Source organism: Callospermophilus lateralis, chromosome 8 (genome assembly GCF_048772815.1).
Source record: "Callospermophilus lateralis isolate mCalLat2 chromosome 8, mCalLat2.hap1, whole genome shotgun sequence".
NCBI lineage: Eukaryota > Metazoa > Chordata > Mammalia > Rodentia > Sciuridae > Callospermophilus > Callospermophilus lateralis.
This window is the reverse complement of record NC_135312.1, coordinates 2,599,294-2,617,314: the sequence shown is the minus strand read 5'-3', so window position 1 is coordinate 2,617,314 and position 18,021 is coordinate 2,599,294. Positions and strand designations below refer to the sequence as shown.

The following is an 18,021-nucleotide window of genomic DNA, read 5'->3' as shown; positions in this document are numbered from 1 at the left end:
GCCAGAGAAAGTGAGCTCTGCTTCCAGGCAATAATGAAAAGTACACATTTAATATCAAAAGCCATTTCAGGTATCATCGATAAGACTACCGTGGAGGGTGGGTTCTAGACACTCTTTCTAGGAGTGACCTGAGAGTCCCTGGTCTTGTCCAAGGAAGGACATTAATGCTGGAGATAGACAGGGGTCTCATGGTCGCCCAGGGCCCATGGGGTCCTCATCAGGGACATCCCTACCAGGGGCAGCCCCTAGAGGCCGAGTGGAAGCCTGTCCCCTCTGCAGGACCCTGCTGCCCGGCTGCGGCCTGGCGGTTGCAAGCGGCCTAGCCGCTGGACTTGGCGATGATCTTCTCCAGCAGGCTCATCATGCGCTCCTGCAGCTGCAGGCTCTGCACCTGCAGGATATTCTGCTGGTCCAGCACGCGCCGCACCTCGCGGCAGGTCTCCTCCATGGCGCGGCTCAGCCTGCGCTGCTCCTCCAACATGGCCTCCAGCAGCCGCAGCTTCTTCTTCTGCAGGTGGCAGCTCTGCACCTTGCGCTTCTTCACGGGCCGATCCTCTGACCTGCAAGGAGTGCCGCTGTGGGCTGCTGGCCAGAGACCCCCGCCCACCCTGAAGGACAAGTAGGGTCTCCCAGGCCCTAGGAGCAGAGCCCCTGCTCAGGCCCACAAGCCCACACATGTGAGGAGGGGCTAGAGCCCACCCACCACGACAGTGGGTTAGTAATGGGGTCAGAGGCACCCAGGTCTGGGAACCAGCAGGCAACCCATGACGGTCCACAGCCGAGGTCTGGGGAAGGTGGGTGCTCTGGGCTGTGAAGGGCACACGGCCATGAGAGCACCAAGCCCTTTGAGCCGGGCAGGCAGGAGGCCCAGCCCCAGGGAGAGATGGAGGCTGGGTGTGTGGGTGCTGGGAAGTATGTGGCCTCCGTGCTCCTATAGGGAAGCTGGACACTATCAGGCCCAGCTGGCCGTGCACAGGTGGGAAACGGGTCCTAGAAGGAAGGGCCTGAGGCTGGAGACCCCTCCCACTCCCAGCAGCATGGAGAGGGGACCATCATGCTGAGGGAGACAGGAGGACAGACAGCTGCAGAGGGTAGAGGCAGCCCCAGGCAGTCTAGCCTGTGGCTGTCCCACGGTGCTCTGTTGTCAGGGTGGCGGGCATTGCTGGTTAACAGCCTCGCTGGAGAGCAAGGACTGCCAAGCCCCACAGACCCCAAGGCCCTGCCCTGGTGCCTACTTGTCCCCAGCCTGTATGCTGTGTCCTAAGCAGAGTGGGTGACCAGCCAGCCTTGGGGATGGTAGAGTGGGGCCCCATCCCACCCGGCGTGGTGCCCCGGGCAGCCGAGTCTGGGAACTAGGCTCAACAATCCATGGGAACAATTGGCCATAAATCTCAGGCCTCGTGTTAATTGGGTCTGGCTGCAGAAAGGCGTTTTTGTCTGGGATCTTCAATGAGAAGTTCCCTCCAGGGAGGGCACTGGGTGAACTGAGTAGAGCGCCCAGCACTGGGGATGCTGGCCGAAGGGACCCTCCTCAGAGATGACTTCCTTGCCCTATCTGCCATCAGACAGACTTGATGAGCAGGGTACGGGAGACTGACTCAGGGCCACATCTTCCTACTCTCACCAACCCATCAGCTTCTACTGTACCTTGGAAGCCCATCCTCAATGTTCCCTTCTCATAAGTGGCTGCTCTGGGCTCCCTGGCCTGTCCTCCACAGGGCACCTCTCCTGGACACAGCCTGGCTGCCAGTGTCTGTGAGCACCCTGCGGGCAGGTCTCGTGGCCTACGCCTTCCTGTATCAAGTGCTGGTGTGGAGGGGGCAGGGCCCGCCCACCGCCCTGGAGGCTCAGCCCTACCTTCTCAGGTGCCTGCAGGGGCAAGGGTGGGGACCAGGGTGGGCAGGGCGAGCACAGTGGGGCCAGCTTGTCCTCTCCCATGCTCCTGGCAGCCCTCTGAGGAAAACGGGACTTATCCCCATTTTACAGGGGGAGGCTGAGGCCAGAGAGGTCAAGGAACTTGCATCAGCTCCAGTGACGGAGCCGGGCGCGGAGCCGCCTGCCTGCCGACACTACAGCCCTGCTGGCCGGGGCTGGCCTGGCCTGGCCTGGAGGCAGCACACACTGTGACTTTGGCTGAGGATACCACACCAGGAGAGCGGGCGCCCTCGCCACTCCCAGCCCCTTGCTCTGCCCAGCTGGCCTCCTGGTGCTGCCTGGGGGGTGGGCAGAGGCGGGGCGGCGAGGCACCTGGTCAGAGAAGGAAGAGGGGACACACTACCTGAACTTAAGGGACAGTAAGCTGGAGGAGCTGTCGGAGCCATCGTCCTCGAAGCGGCCTTCGTAGGAGCACTGGGTATACGGTAAGTACAGAGGGGTGGACTTAGCGGACGGCGACAGAGACGCCTCGGTCTGGGACGTGGAGGGCCCCGGCTGCTGGCCGTCTGGTAGTTTGCCCTCACAGGACTCAGGGACTTTGGCCAGAATCCTATCAATGGCTAGGTAATAGGGCCAGTCCGGCGGGACGGACTCGCTATCTGTCATGCATTTTAATTTCCTGCAACGAGAGACAAGAGCCAAGGTGAGAAGCAGCTGGTCCCAGCCAGCCCGCCTGGTCCCTGGCGGGGGCACAGGGCTCCAGGTCCCCAGGGAGAGCCGTGCTGGGTCAGGCAGGAGCCACTCTTGACCAGTGCGGTCCTCCCCAGCAAAATCAGCCAGGCCCCAGGGTGCAGGTGATACTGGACTAGGAAGAAGCGAGCTTTGGGACCTGCTTTAGATGTGAAGAGGGAAGCACACACCCTTCCATGAGCAAGGGCGTCCACAGAGGCTGGGAACTTGGGCTAGGTCCTGTTTCTCTTTGCTTTTCTGTAGTTTATGTTGGCAATGAACCCATAGTACTTCTTATATGCTTTAGTCAGAAATAATAAAATATCGTGATAAGCTGTATAGTTCAAATACAGTCATAAGGTTTCATGGCGTCACAGTTTTCTGACCTCAGGGAGAGAGGACCATGGGAGCACAGGCATCCGCAGCTCTGAGTCCATATCCTGTCTCCACCGCTGCTATGTGAACTTGGACAGGTTCATTAACCTCTCTGAGCCTCCAGTTTTGAATCAGTAAAATGGGGATAAAGGAGTAAGCCCCTCAAGGCTGAAAGGAGGATTTAAGAAAGCCATGCCTGGTGCCTGGCACACAGGGCTCTAGCATCGTTCTTGCTGAACGTAGCAGGAGGTCATGCTGCGCCCTAAGCCCAGGTTGCTGCCTGTACAGCAGCCTGGGTTCACCTCTGGAATCTGCAGCCTGACCTGAGGCAGTGGGGCAGGGCCCCTGGGCTGAGGGTCTTCACAGTGAGGCTCTGATCACCTGAGAGGCCCTGCAAGCCCCTGGATCACAGCCTTGTGCTGGGAGGTGAGGGCTGGGAGATGGGGCCTCAGGGCAGCTGGGCAGCTCTGGCCAGGCCAAGGAAGTTGCCACAGGGTGGAGTGGGTGGGGGAAGCTCTGCCCACCAGGTCTAGCACCTCCTAAGGCCCAGGGTTCCCCACGTGTTTGCTAACCTCATCTGACCCTCGAGCCTGGTATCACAAGTGCCCTCCCTGAAGCCAGGGCCCACACCTGCAAAGGGGCCTGCCTCCGTGTCCCACACGAGGCTGTCCGCCAGGGTGTGGCCTCTGCTGACACTGGGCACTGGAGATGATGATGTGGCCGAATGAGTCACAGCCAACAAATGGGCACAGAGAAGGGCTGCTGATCAGGGTACAGGCACCAGCCAGCTGTAGCGGGAGGCTCCCCAAGGCCCAGGCTCCCTCCACCAAGTGGAATAGTCTGTGGAAAGCCAGGGACAGATCACAGGAAGGCCAGGCGGGCCTGTATTCCTGCCCCCGATCTACCCTGGGGGCATTGGGAAGGCAAGGCTTACATCTGGTGCCCACACAGGCCTCTGCCCAGCCTCCTCCAGAGACCCCATTCTGCTCCCCAGAGAAATGGGGAAAAGCTGCCCTCAGCACGGGAGGTCCCAAATGGTATTCCGACACATCATGCTCCACAAAACTCGGCCACCTTCTCCAACTTCCTTAGCCTGACAACTTAATATGTAAAGAGCTCTTATTAAAAAAAAAAAGTCTCTGCTGTGGGGAGGCTGGGAGTGGGTAGATGAGATCTAGTCACCCAGCCAAAGCTTTGGCCAATTAAGGACTACTGTCAAGACCTCTCCTGCTCTGGGCCTCAGTTTCCTAGGAGCAGCCAAGGGAGAGGTGCGCATGTGCTTCTCAAACTACGAAGGCCGAGCACCCACAGCCCTGCACAGGGACTCCGAGGGAGGCTTTCAGGATAAAGAATGAAGAGCCCAGTCAGACGCTGACAGGGGGAGGCCAAGGACATTGCTCCTGAGGAACTGAGTCAGAGGGAGTCTGGGGAGATAGCCAGCATGGCCGCCCACCACCTTCAGAGTCCCTGTCTCACCAGGCATGTGAACGGGCACTGTGGGGACCAGGAAGGCCAGGCAGGCCAGACTACGAGTTGCCATCCCATGCCTGTCCCAGCAGTCACCAGACTTCCTCACATCCTGGGCCCAGGGCTCAGGTTTGACATCACCTGTGCTAGGTGACTCTGATGTCAAAGACCCCAAGCAGCTGCAGGACTGTGGTTTTGGCTCCCAGGCCTGGTGGGAGACCAGGTCAGAAACAGGCCTGGGACAGGGACAGGCTCCAGATGGTCTCCTTCTGGGGCCATGAAAGCACAGCTGGAAACAGAGCCTCATGGCCTTTGATCCATGACCCTAATGGCTCTTCCACAGCTCCCAGGGCAGCCAGGGGCCATGGGACAGGGATGGGGCTCTCCTCCAGCCTTGGTGGAGGCATCTCCCCACCTGCAAGCGGGAGGTAGGACTCCTCTCTCGCATGCAGTGTGGCTAAGGTGCTCACAGGCCAACCCGCAGGGTGCCCTCTGTCTCCAGCACCCTGGCCAGCGGAGCTCACCTGCCTGCCATCCCCAGAACCTTGCGAGCCTCCTACTAGACAGCGCCCCTACCTGGGATACAGCAGGCTCTTGGGCAGCCCCAGGCTCAACCTGCCTAGACACAGCTCCTGCTGTGACCTGTGCCCCTTGTTCTCACCTCCTCAAGCCCTGGCCTTCATCCCATGCTGTGACTTTTGCCTCCTCATGCCCACCCATGGCTCTAGATGGGCCAGGTCTCATGCACTGTGAGCTCTGTGGCATGGGCCACAACTGCTCCCTTTTGGATGCCAGAGCCACCCCAGGCCTAGGAGCCATCTTTGGTCCCCACGTGCAGTCCCCTCTAAGGTCCCCTCCAACTACCGGCCAGGGACAGTCAGCCTGGGATGTGACAGTGGCAGAGGTGGGGACCAGGCCTGGAGACTCCCAGTCAGGGAGTTCAGGGGTCAGGGCTGGGCTCGACTGCTTCTACAAGTGAAGCCCTGTCCATGAACTGGGCACTGTCTGGGCACTCTGGGGTTTTCCACATCAGATCCAAATGCCGTTCTTCCCACCCTGAGGCTAGCTCTGGGCTGGACACACAGCGGGGGCTCGTTGATGCTGAAAGTCCCTGGGCATCAGGATGGGACAGGCCCAGGAGCTGAGCCTCCTCACTCTGGCCTCCGTTTCCCTGCTGGGCTTGGGGGCTGTGGAAGGGTGGTTCAAGCCTGGCTGACAGCTTGTCGACACTGGCCAGGGTGAGAGGGGTTGGTCAGGTGGGTGATGCCTGCACGAGGTGTCCACCTCTGAGGCATGGTGGGGCAGTGAGCAGGTCCAAGGTGTGTCCCTGGAGCTGCGGCCCAGCACCAAGCCCAGACTCAGGAAGCTGAAAGCACTCCCAGCCCAGCCACCCTGAGGTTTCCTGACCAGCTTCCTGCCCTTGCTGGGCCTCAGTTTTCCCGTTTCCCAGTGGGAGGTTGCACAGGTGGTTTCTGAAGGCCATCTCTTCCCTCAGGGCCCAGTGACAGGTAGGCCCCCGGCCGGGCCACATGTCCTCCCACCCCGAGGAGCCCACCTGTACTGGAAGGTCATGTTGGTGATCTTGATCTTGATCTCCTCGCCCAGCCTGCGCTCGCCGGTCATCTCGAAGAGCTTGCTGGCCATCTTCTCGTACACCTTGGCGTTGCGCTTGGTCTGCTTCAGCTCCTCGAAGAACTCCTCCCAGACGAGCATGAGGCCGCGCATCTCCGCGTCCGTCCAGTTGCGGGCCCTCCGGTGCTTCTCCGTCTGGGGAGACACAAGGTAGCCGGGCACTTCGGCTGCTGCCATGCTGGAGGCACCTGCGGGGAGGAGGATGGCGCTCAGGTGGGGCCCCAGGCCCGTCCCACACACCATGGGCGGGAGGCACCGCAATCACTCGCTTGAGGCAGCTCCGCGTTCAAAATGGGGCCTACGTCTGACAGGCAGGAATTTAGTTAAAAGCTTTTAAACGGGAAACGTCATTTTGATGTCACGTTTCCATAGCAACAGAGCAACTGCATAAGCTACAACAACAGAAACCTTTTAACTGAAAGCGCAGGAATCAGGGCCATGCTGACGGGCCATCAATATTGTAGCAAGCCAGTGGCCGGGCTCAAACCCAGCGGCCAGGCAGCCAGCCCGGCCTGCTTCTCGCCTGGCCCTGGGGCCATGCGGAGAGGTGTTCCAGCCATGCTGGCCAGGCTCCCAAAGGCAAGGTCTGGGCAGCAGCCCCCACCTCAGCCCCACCTGGCTCATAGAGGCCAGGAGTTCAGGGAAGTCCAGGATGGGCCATGGGAAGACTGTCAAAATGGAGGCACGGTGGGGGAAGGAGAGGAGAGATAGGCAGACAGGGAGCCTGCGATCCCCGGTGCTGACTGACGAAGTGGCTGCTGGTGCTGGGGGTACCTTGGCTGAGAGACCCTCACCCTTAGGAGGGCCCTATCAGGTAGAAGTGAGGGGGGGGGGTCCCTGGTCTTGAGGACCAGCACTTCTCAAGAGACCCTGCCTCTCCTGTCATTTGCTCCTTGCTTCTCTTGCTCCACCCACCAAACAACCTGGGCCTCAGGTCATGTGGGCACTGGAAACCCAGGCTGGTCAGAGCCAAGCCCTGCCCTTAGTGCAGGTCAGGGGCACACGGACACTGACCGACTGACCTTTAGCATAGGCTGGTTTGAGGGCAGCACTGGATAGCGAAGGCAAGTCCTGTGCTGAGAGATGAGGAAGAGCCACTGGAAAAGCTGGAAACGCTCAGAGGACACTCACTGGAAAGAGCTGGGTGAGGCAAGGGCAGCAAGGCAGGGTGCAGCCTGGAGCGTGTCAATGGGCAGGGAGACACAGGAGTTTCCAGATGGTGCAGTGTGGGAAGGCAGGGCCAGCCCGGGAAGTGGGCTTCTGTCCCTGTGGGGCTGAGCGACTGAAACGCCAGGAGGAGTGAGCAGGCCCCTCAGCCTCAGGAGCCAGGAGGCAGGGGTAGTGGAGCTGGGGGTCTGCAGAGGGGATGTGTCACATCAGGGTGCCAGTGGCTGACATTCAGAAGGTAAAAACCAAATGAGACTCCATGGAGCTCAAGGGCCCTCTGCTGGGCAGCCCACGGTGGACATGGTACCAGCCTGATTCAATGTCCATTGGCCCAGTACACTCCTGCTGGTCTTGTCCGGCCCCTGTGCCAAGGCTGAAAGAGCAGCAGAATGCTGACCAGACAGGAGGGCTGAGCCTGGAGGAGGCACTGTCTGCACACAGGCAACCCTAGGAGGAGGGCAGCTGGGGTGCCTGACCCCACTGTCCTGCCCAGCATGGAGGCAGTACAGGATGCAGCCAGAAGGGAAGGGCCTGGGAGGGCAGCAGGGTGCCCGGGGAGCCCGAGAGCTCCTGTACTCCCTTCACAGACCTAAGCCACTACCTGGCCTAGGCATCAGCTCTGGGGCCCAGCTGACCCCTTTCTCTCTGGGCCCTGGGTGTCATCTGGAGATCCAGGGACACTGTCTCTACCCGCTGGCTGTGTAGTGCTCCCCAGGGAGGTTCACAACTGCTGCACTCCTCCCATAGGGGCACCCATGAGAGACCTCTAATCCCACTCTCTGCCACGTTCAGCCATACTCCTGGCCTGAAGGCTTGCTGCTGCCCCTAGTATCCAGCTCCCAGAGCTCTCAGGAGCACTGGCAGAGGGCCCAGAGGCCCGCTCCTCCAGGCAGCGGCTCCTGCAGACACAGGGTCTGTCCCTTCTGAGGGGGTCCACCCCACTGCCTTTCCCAGTCTTTCTCCAAGGGCAGAGGTGGGGGCAGCAACTGAGTCCAGGCAGGCAGCTTTTGACTCCATTCCACTGACTCGCACAACCTTCCTTGACAACGTCCCTCAACCTGTCTCCTCATCTCTGTAGTGGGAAGGACAGGACCTGGCTGGATAACTCTGTCACCCAGAAGGCCTCTGGTTCAGCCCCTCCAAGCCCCTGAGGACAAGGAGCCCTGCTGCCATCTCCCTGCCCCTTCTGTGAATCTCCTCAGAGCTTCTGGAGAACACAGAACCTGGTATGCTGTCCGGACTGAGGGACAGCTGCTGGCCAACAGGTGTCACTGCTGTGCTCAGAGCCCAGCAGCCAGACTGCTCCAGAGAGGCAGCTACATCCTCAGCTTGCCCAAGTCCCAGTGGGCACAGGGTGGCAGGGCCACCCTAGCAGAAGCTACCCTATAGCTAACCATGCTCTAGGTGGCACCTTCAAGTGGTGAGGGTGAGCTTCGCCTTCTCTTCTCAGACCTAGGGTGCATTGGAAACCCTGGATAGGGTGTTCTCTGGGGCTACTTCCAGAAGCAGCATCCTTGCCTGAACCCCCAAGGACAAGAATGAACTGGGCTGGTCAAGGAAGGTGGGCCAAGCCCCAGCTGTCCCTGCTAAGTGGCTCCATCTGTCTCACGAGGGGAGGGGCTCCATACCTTGGCAGAGTTGCATGGCCCGCTGGGACCCTTAGTCACTGTGGGATCAGGAGTCAGAGGGCCTAGGGCTGGACACCCAGCAGCACCTGCAGGGGAGAGGGTGCAGGTCAGGCCTCAGCTGGAGCACCCCTAGGAGGCTGAGGCACAGGGTGTGGGTCCACGCTGGTCCTGCTGTGCACAGGCAAGGCCCACCTCTCTGGTCTTCCTTCTATAGGAGGTGGCGGGGCCCAGCCCCCAGGCACATTTCATTAGCATCTAGGGTACAGGTGCTGCTTAGCCTGGTGGGTTGCGGGAAGCCAGACCCACCCAGAGGAGCAGCAGGGCTTGTCCCAAGTGAAGCCCAGAGCAGGAAGTACATAACCCACGGGGAGAATCTGGAGGTTGAAGAATTCAGAACTTGGCAAAGGCCAGGAAGCTCCAGGAGTGTGTAGGTGTGGTGGGGTACATGACATGTAGTCCCTGGGGGGCAGATGGAAGGGCCAAGGCCAAGGGGCCTTGAGCGCTTGAGGAGCTCTAGGAAGGGAGGGAAGGTGAACCAACAGTGGCGGGTGGGAAGGGTCAGATCCCCCTCAGGTCTAGTCAGCCCCAGTAGCTCCTGAGGCCTGTGCGTCCGTCCCAGGGTGGACGACACAGAGCCTGTGGGTCTGGCTCATGTCCTGGGCATTGCCACCTTTTCCTCATGCCAACGAGGAACACAGACCCATAACTTTTAGCCCTCTTCTGCACTCGACAGGCCCCTGCCCTGAACCAACAGCTCCACCAGGTACCCAAGGGTCAAATGCCCGTCTCCCAGGTGGGACTGAAAGCCCTGTCTCTGCTAGGCTGTGACAGGAAGGGAAGAGCAGGCTGTGAGGCTGAAGATCTTGCAGACTTCAAAGAGCTGGGCCCCCTCTGTGCACAGGCCCCTGGAGCATGAACCATGCTGCTTACAGGCCAGCCTCGGGGCCCCCACCACTGTGCTGCCCAAGCGGGTTCCCTGTCCTGGTTTGGCTGTCACACCATTCCAAGGCATGACCCAGCTACCCTGGCCACTCGGCTCATCCACTGGGCAGGGTTAGTAAGTCTCCCTCTTTGGGAGACTACTTCAGAGAGCTTTCTGGAACAAAGCCAGCTACAGCTGGAAATGAGAGCCACTGGAGGCAGAGAGGGCAGTCCCCAGGACTTCTAAGCCCTCAGAGCTCCCACAGGCAGATGGGCAGGGCACGCTGTGGTGAGGGAGAGAGGGTGGCGGCAGGTTCTCCTCTGCTTAGGTGGTATACACATGGGGGCTCCTGCTCAGCTCCACTGGTCTGGAAACACCAGCCATGCTAGGTATGCCAAGGACCTTCCTGTTTTCACCCAAACAATGGTGGTTCAGTGAGGAATGGGGTGCTTGGTTTCTCTGAAATGAGCAGAACTTAGCAAGTTTCAAAGGGTGAGGCCATCAGGGACCCTGGAGTTGTCACTGAAATTCAGGGCGTTGAAGTGACTCCAACTAACACTCAGTGCAACTGAGGGAAGAAACAGACTGGGTGGGGCCACCCACCAGGCCATCTGGCCGATGCTCACTACCCTGCGCTGAGAAAGGGGATTCCGCCTAGAACAAGCAGGTGCGGCCCGGTCCTGAGCTGAAAGGTCCTTGTGGTCTCTGCTGGAACCAACTGTAGGGCCTGCTCTGCGGAGGAACAGGGGGACGACGCCTGACAGTGAGCTGGAACCACACGGACCTTTGGTGAACACTAGTGCAACTAAACACCTTGCTCAGGGCAACCCACAACCCAAGATCACCACCACACTGACCACCAAGGCTCCAGAGGAGGTTCCAGCCAGGAAGGAAAGAGTCCCTGTAGAGCTAAGCAGAGACATCCTGGGGAGGAGGTATTTCAAATGGGAAGGACTTACAAGCTAAAAAAGTTGGGAGGGGCACTGCAGACATGGTGGCCAAGCCAGGCCAGGGGAGAACAGCTGTGCTGGGGTAGAGCAGGGTCCAGCTGGGACAGGACATCAGTGACCAAGGGGGCAAAAGGGTCAGTGAGGCCATGAGGGGACACCAAAGCCAAGGTTGTGTGAGGACACAGATCTTGCCACCCCTCTAGTGCACTGAAGCCAAATGTGGAGCAGAAACAGGGACACACCTGAGGTTCCTGCCCAACAAGCTCACGGTCCTACCCACTGCCAGAGCTTTAGCAGTCCTGCTAGGCAGGGAGCCGGCTGCACCACGGCCTGCGGGTTCCCTGTCCGAGGCACCCATCACATGCGGACCTGGCTCCACAGTGTCTGCTGACTGCTGGGAGGCTGTCAGCACTGACCCCTGGAGAAGAGAGGGACAGTTTCCTCAACCCTGGAAAGCAAGTTCTCAATGAGCAAAGCAGGCCTCACACAGAAAATGTGAAGGTTTCATTGTTCCTTTAATTTGGATATACAATTTTTGCAGCAGTTTAAAAAATGTAAATATACATCTCACATCAGTCTTCCTCTCGGCAGTGCACAGTCAGGTCTGGGCTGGGCTCCGGGACTGGCCCATCACTGCCCTGGTGGCCCAGCAGAGCCCACAACGTGAACAGCAGGCCCGGTGGAGGCCCTAGACAGGAGACAAACCATTGCAGGCAGGTCCCTCCATCCAGCCTGGGGCAGAGGGAAGGGGCTCGCTGGACGGCATTAAAGCATGACAGGCACAAGGGGAAGACGGCCCTGAACCTTCCGCGACGTGTTCAGTTGTCACATGGCTCTCAGAGCAAGTCCTTCCTTCCCGGCAGCTCCAGGCCCAGTGTGGGACAGTCCTCTCTCACCTGTGCCAGCCCGCACCGCCCACCCAGCCTCAGTAACTCGAGGTCTTTTCTTTGCCCAGAGGGCAGATCTGAGTTCATCCAGGTTGGTGGCGACGGTCCTAGGCACTCAGCACAGAGGGAGGGAGGGACAAAGCCCAAGCAAGGATGCCATTTGATAGGAAGGATGCTCACAGCTAACAAGAGGAAATGAGTTCCACCCCCACAATCCCACCCACGAGCTCGCTCACTCCAGATCCCCTCACTGGGGGTGGGGGCGCTTGGCCTCCTGGGCTACGGCTGGCGTGAACTAACTTATTGCTGAGACCCACCAGCCGAGCTCCAGGCAGGGCAGCCCCAGATCACCTGGAGGAGCTCCCCAATGGCCAAGGGGCCCTTCAGGGGAGGAGCCTTCCCTGAGGCTACATTCCGCATCTGGAGGTGTTTCCACTCCAGTCTTTCCTCCTGAAGGGCACAGTGCAGGCCAAAAGGAGAGAACAATAAAGGGCCCTTGGCAGTTGGAAAGTCACCTCCGTATGGGGCCATCAGTGGAAGGGAGGCACATTTTTGGAGAAGAAAACATGCTTAAGTGCATTGCCAAATAATTCTACCCTGGTTTCATTAAAATCTTTCCTGATAGTACCAGCAGGAAAACAATAACCCACCCTCCCCTCAAAACCTTAACAATCAAAATGACACTTTCAACAACATTTGGAAAGCTGCAGACTAGGAGGAGCTTGATGAAGTGCAAGCCTTCTGCAGAGCTGACAGGGAGGGCGGCTTTCTGCAGTAGGGCTCCCCGAGGCCCACTCTGAGGGGCTGGAGCCACATCGTCGACTCCTCGGCAGGTCTTTAAGAAAGGTCCACCACTAGGCAGAACGGACACTGCATTCTTGGAGGCCTTGCATATTTGTCTCGAAGTGTGTGTGTGTAAATAAAATTATGGGTCCGGACTTGTGCCTGTACCTGTGTACCTCTGCATGGGTGCGACAGCTTCTCTCATGGACTCCACGCACACACAGGAAGGTGTTTGGGTTGCATCGTCACCAGAGCTGGGTTTCAGATCACAGGGTAAATGTGGAGGTGGCCAACTAAACCTTGTAGAACCCAGTAGTAAGAATCCCACAGGGGTGGCCCCAAATGTCACATTCACAGTGCTACTTCTCACAAATGTAAACATCTAGCCAGGAGCAGTCTCCCTCCAGTGCTTCTGCACAAGCTGCTGAACAGCCTGGGGGTGGGCAGAGCTTCTGTGGTTCCCAACTCTAGAAGGCAGGACTAGGGGACGCTGGGACAAGAAACGTGAGGCCCAAATCGCTAAGGGAGAGCTGGTGACTTTCCTACTTGTCACAGATTCTGTAGCTTCCCTTAAGATTCTCCTCTAAAACCAGATCCATTTCTACCCTTTCTGCTGCACTGGCACCAGGATGGGTGATCCCAGCGTGGAGAGGCCTCACGGTGGCTGAGGCAGTGGCTCGGATGGACTCTTTTGATGCACTGTGTGCTGTGCAACCCTGCAACCCGGCTGCCCTTTGCAGGAGAGGGAAGGAGACTCAGGGCCTCAAGATCGCAGCCCACAGACCGATGTGCAGTCAACTGACTGCATAGACTGAAAGATTTCTCCTTCTCTGCAAGCTCCAGAACACCTCCGAACGACCCCCGCTTGCCACAGTAAACACCTGGTACACCAACCATCAAGAGCAATCAACTAGCACCACTGACACCAAACTAGCCAGGCTTGCCTCCTGGGAACTGGGAGGCAAAGCGCCTACCTGGGCACGGCCCAGCAGCAAGCAGAGTGCTCAAAGCATGCCGGTGAGCCAAGGGCATCTAGCTATCCAGGGTTTTCATTTCATTTCAACAGTTTGGCTATTTTAGGCCTGGAAACAGGAAGCTGGTTCAGGAACCCAGGGCCTGCGACACAAGTGGTGGCTGACGGGGATGTGGAGCTGACCAGTCACTGACCCTTCCCTCGGTACTACCTCATCCTGCCTGAGATCAAGCCCTATTCCTGGGCTGGAAGGGGCCCCACGCATGATGCGAGAAAGGGGAAGAGGTGTCTTGCAGCTGCCAAGACACTGAGCTTTGCTCTAGATCAAGGGGGGGTGGGTGGGGCGGACAAGGTATAGGTCAGAGACACCCATGAGGCTGCCAGGCCAGGCACCCCCCCGTCTGGGCCCCACTGTGCAGAAGCAGCAAGAGGTCGGCACATCCAGCACCAGTAGGCCACAGCCCGGGGCCAGCTCGGGACTGGGCTGCAGATGTCAGAGCTGGTAATTCTGGATGCAGTGGAGGCCACTCAGAGCCAGGCAGGGTAACAGGGAAACCTTATGAGTGGGAGGAGAGCTCTCCTCAGGCCTCAGAGCAGCTCCAGGGAGGACTTCTGCTGCAGACACCTGGATACCAGCACCTCCATCATTCTAACCAGATGTGAATGTGTGAAAAGGGGGGAGACGTGCAACCAAGTGCTGTCAGGTATGAGATGGGCACGGGAGGGACCTGCTGGCTGGAGGATTCCACTCCACGGTGCTGTTACATGCAGCACAGCCCTCACCAAGTCACACGCTTTACACGGGCATAGGAAGAGTTACGTTAAAATTAATCTCTTTACTGATATAATTAAATTTTAAGTCCTGAGAAGAAAACAGAGAAAAGGAAGAAGGGCACTGGGCGTCTGGCACCCCCAGCTCCCAGCTGCCATGCAACACAGCGCCTGTGCAGCTAGACTCCGGTGGCAGGTGCCCTGCTGGACAGGGCTGTGGGTTGCTCTTCAGGCTGCTGGCCACGTCCACCCATGGGACAGGGTGGGCTCAGGGCCAACTTGCAAGGGCAAGGACTTACATCCTGGACGCAAGGGCAGCTGTGACTTGGTGACGAGGTACAGGTGAAAGCTAGGAGAAAGACAAACACCTGGTTGACAGGCACTGCCACCAGCTGCAATGAGGACAGCGACACAGGACTCAGGCTCAACCCCACTACGCTGCATGTTCCCTGTCCAGGATCCACACTGCCAAAAGCTTCTGCCACAGGGCAAAGACACACACACGGCTGGCTGGCTGCCCGCGAGACCCAAGCCAGAGCCATGGTGCCCAAGGCAGCCCCTGAGAGAGGCGCTTGTTGCAGGCTCCCATAAGCCCTGGCCCCAGTGGCCACCTCTGCTTGGCCTCTGCCTCCACAGGCTCTCAGCAGGTGGTGACCTTGTGGACATTTCGCAAGCAAGTCAGCAGTCGGTGGTACGGGCTCCCCGGTGCCGCGACCACCTCAAACACAGACTGGAAAGCCCTCCGGTCGAGCTCTTCCTCTATCTGATGTTTGTAGAAGTCTGTGGCAACCAGGCAGAAAAGGTTCACGTCCACCTGCTCCAGCTTGCCCATCCTGCTGACGACGTGTGGAAGGCTGGCGGAGGAGTCAAGGGAGAACGCTGGCAAAGGTGGGGACAGCCTCACTGTGCTCATGGGGAGATTCTTTCCTGAACAGGCCTCCATGAGGCCCAGAAAGGATCAAGGGTGGCCAGAGTAGCCAAGGGGCATCCTGCACTGCAGTGTCAGCACCAGCAGATCCTATAACCCTCTCCCAGCAGGGCAGGGGCGTGGGCAGAGCTGGCCCAGGAGGTGGGAGCCCTGCAGGCAGATGCTCACTCCTGGCGCTCTGTGCCACGGCACTTACCTGGCCAGGCCACCTGGGCAGCGCTGGCTGGTGGCTGGTGCTCCCGTGTACCGTGCTCAGGGCAGGGAGGGCCTCTGCCTGGCCAACCCTCCCAGGCACGCCGGGTGAGGCTGTGCTGGTCAGAGGCTCCTGTGGTCTGTCTGGGGGAGGGCTGCCTAAGGAGGAGCTCCTGGCCACCAGCACTGCAGGATGGGTCAGGGGGTGGGGGCTGGATCTTTACTTATGCCTCTCCCCAGGAGGGCCATCACACAATGAGAGCTAATGAGAAGCAGCACAGGAAAAGCCCAGCACTCCCAGGCTGCCCTGCCTCCCCTTTTTCCCCTCCACTGGCCATAATACTTCTGCCACACACCAGCCCTTCTGGGCAGCCTTGGTTGGCTCGAAAATGCCTGGCCTTCTGTTCTGTGTCCCTGTCAATGTTTTACATTCTCCTCGACATCTGTGGGGCTCTACAAAGGTGAAGAAGTTTCTAAGCTTTCAACAAAACTGAACCCAGGTGCCCTGGGACAGGCAAGGCCTGGCAGCAGGCAGGCCCAGCCATGAGGACCAGGGAAGGATACATTGCCGAAACCCACGGGCTGGTGGACGCACTGACAAAGAAGCAGGAGAGGCTCCACATGGCCATGGCGACTGGGGTCCTCTGCGTGAAGTTGGACAGGGACAGCATGACCCAGTCCCGGACCATGGATGACTGCCCAGCACTGTGCAGAGTCTGAAATACCTGGGAAGGAGCGAGACACCTGAGCACAGGGAAGGGCCTGGGGGCGGGGTGGGGGGAGCGGGCATTGTCCCCCAGCGGTCATCTTTAGGGGAGGAACCTGGCCCTCCTGGCAAATCTACTGGAAGTCGGGCTGACTCCCTGCCCCCTCCCTGTCCCACAGACAGCTCACCTTGTAGACCACAGTGGCCATGAACTGTGGGTATGGCTGCTGGTTGGACAGAAACTCTCCAATGACTTTGTTCATGACATCCTGGGGTGGGAAGAAGTCATCCAGGAACTGAGGCAGGATCCTGGCCACCACCCTGGCTTCACAGGGAAAGCCCTTCCTGATCCTGGAGAAAGGGGTGGGCCAGAGACTCAGCCTAATCCCTAAACCCCAAACCTGCCTTGGCAGAGCCAACATGGAACCAGGGCCCCTGATTGGAAGGGACACTCCACCTGGGGCACAGGCTACAGCCTGGGCATGAATTCTGAAAGCAGAAAGGCCAAACCCCAGCTGTCCCTTGTCCTTCTCACAAGGATGGGGTAGATGACTGCCACTGGGTATAGGCTCAGGGCTTCCAAGTACACAGAGTGGACTTTGCAGAGGGGAGTGACTATCGGGTAAAGGGGTGGCGGGGTGGCAACATTACGGAGGGGAATTCTCTACGTCAAAATGGTCTATGACAGATCCTGTTGCCCTGAATCAGGAATGCTTTTCTTCTTTCCCAATCTGTGCCCCAACAGTTCTCTTGTCGATTGCCCTCTCAACAGAGCCGAGAGCCTGCTCACTGCAGCACCCTTCTCAGTGCTGACAGCCAGCATCTGTGATGACCCTACCAGTGCACACACGACTGTGTCCATGGCTATGAAGCACAGGAACTGACCAGGAGTCCTATTCTGTCACTTCAACCAGTACCTCCCACTTTGGCTGCTGGACAGTGGCCAGCTGAATTCTTGGGTTAAAGCTCACTGGAGCAATTACTTCCTTGGCAATAGACTGTAAGCTCCTTGAGGACAGGGGCCTGGCTGTGCACCTGCTTGTCCCAGTTGCCCCTGAGCCTGGCTGTGGTGGTACTCTATGAACATGCGGTGCTGCAACAGTGGCTACAAAGCTCATTCCAAAATTCAACATGGAAACTTAACATGCTGGGAGGACACACAAGGTTCCTCAAAGAGAGTGCTCGCGGTAAAGTCCGACGGCTTCCCACCGCTAGAATGAGCAGTGACCACAGGCCGAGTGTGATAACAGTTTTACCTGGACCAAGAGGTCTGAGGGGAGAAGTAGGGCATTGTTCTTGAGAGAAAGCCCAATAAGGCCGCACCTGCTCTCCAGGGCTGGTGTGTCAAGTTAGCACTGAATAAAAGTGCACTCTAGGTGTGGGGCGGGAAGGTCACACCCCTCACAGCTTTTCAAGATGCTTGTTAGTTCTGCTATCTCTGACACTGCTTCTGGGTGCCATGGGATCCCTCCCATGGCCCTTGAGGGCAAGAAGGACCCTGCTACCACCTGGCTCCTCTCTCATGAAGGGCAGCAGGATTAGGGCATTTTAATTGCTACATGCCCAGCCTCCCAGCATCTGACCATTTAAGTGCCCAGGCCACAGCCCAGGACTGTAGGTGACGTCCTTGAGGCCTCCAGGAGAAAGGGACAAACGTGGCGGCTAGTACCACAGTGCTGAGTCCAAGGATGGCCTCTCAACAGGAGAGCCCAAGCAGGATCAGGGTGTGGCAAGGAAATTGGTGGGACCATGGCAAAGGCGCCAAGAGGTGGAGCAAATATGCAGGCACCAAGCAGCTCCTTCTGGCTCTGGCTCCAGGGCAGTTCAAGGCTGCCAGGTGGGCTGCGCCTCTTACCTATCGAAAAGAACAGACACCCGCTCCATAGCCACGATCACAGACTCGCTGTCAGGGGCCACAGGGTTTGGGTCAGAGGCTCTACCAGGGCTGGCTTTCTCCTTTCCTGAAACGAAAGCACTCAGTGGAAGGTCATGCAAGTGAACCCCCAAGGCTGCACAGACACTTCCCAGTGTGCCGG

General features: G+C 58.7%; 2 protein-coding genes across 2 annotated transcripts in view; both read right to left on the bottom strand.

Moving 5' to 3' along the window:
• Window positions 1-319: 319 nt before the first annotated feature.
• Window positions 320-8,889, bottom strand: Msantd1 (Myb/SANT DNA binding domain containing 1). Its single transcript, XM_076865126.1, has 4 exons — window positions 8,874-8,889; window positions 6,002-6,266; window positions 2,279-2,554; window positions 320-560 (listed from the first exon to the last, which is right to left on the bottom strand). Exons 1-4 carry the CDS (start codon window positions 8,887-8,889, stop codon window positions 320-322), a joined length of 798 nt encoding a protein of 265 aa, XP_076721241.1.
• A 2,370-nt stretch (window positions 8,890-11,259) lies between these two features.
• The window catches only part of Htt (huntingtin), a 142,901-nt gene continuing 136,139 nt past the window's right edge, over window positions 11,260-18,021 (bottom strand). The window contains exons 64-67 of the mRNA XM_076865159.1: window positions 17,841-17,946; window positions 16,174-16,336; window positions 15,844-16,004; window positions 11,260-15,013 (exon numbers count right to left, since the gene is read on the bottom strand). Coding sequence (XP_076721274.1) covers window positions 14,800-15,013; window positions 15,844-16,004; window positions 16,174-16,336; window positions 17,841-17,946 — 644 coding nt within the window. The 3' untranslated portion in view covers window positions 11,260-14,799. The remainder of the gene's footprint in view (window positions 15,014-15,843; window positions 16,005-16,173; window positions 16,337-17,840; window positions 17,947-18,021) is intronic.

What these genes read in the sequence shown, in the direction of transcription:
- Msantd1 (XM_076865126.1), bottom strand. An exon ending in AACATGACCTTCCAGTACAG is followed by an intron (nt 2,555 to 6,001) that starts GTGGGCTCCTCG and finishes CTCTCGTTGCAG; the next exon opens with GAAATTAAAATGCATGACAG. An exon ending in TTACTGTCCCTTAAGTTCAG is followed by an intron (nt 561 to 2,278) that starts GTAGTGTGTCCC and finishes CACTCCTTGCAG; the next exon opens with GTCAGAGGATCGGCCCGTGA.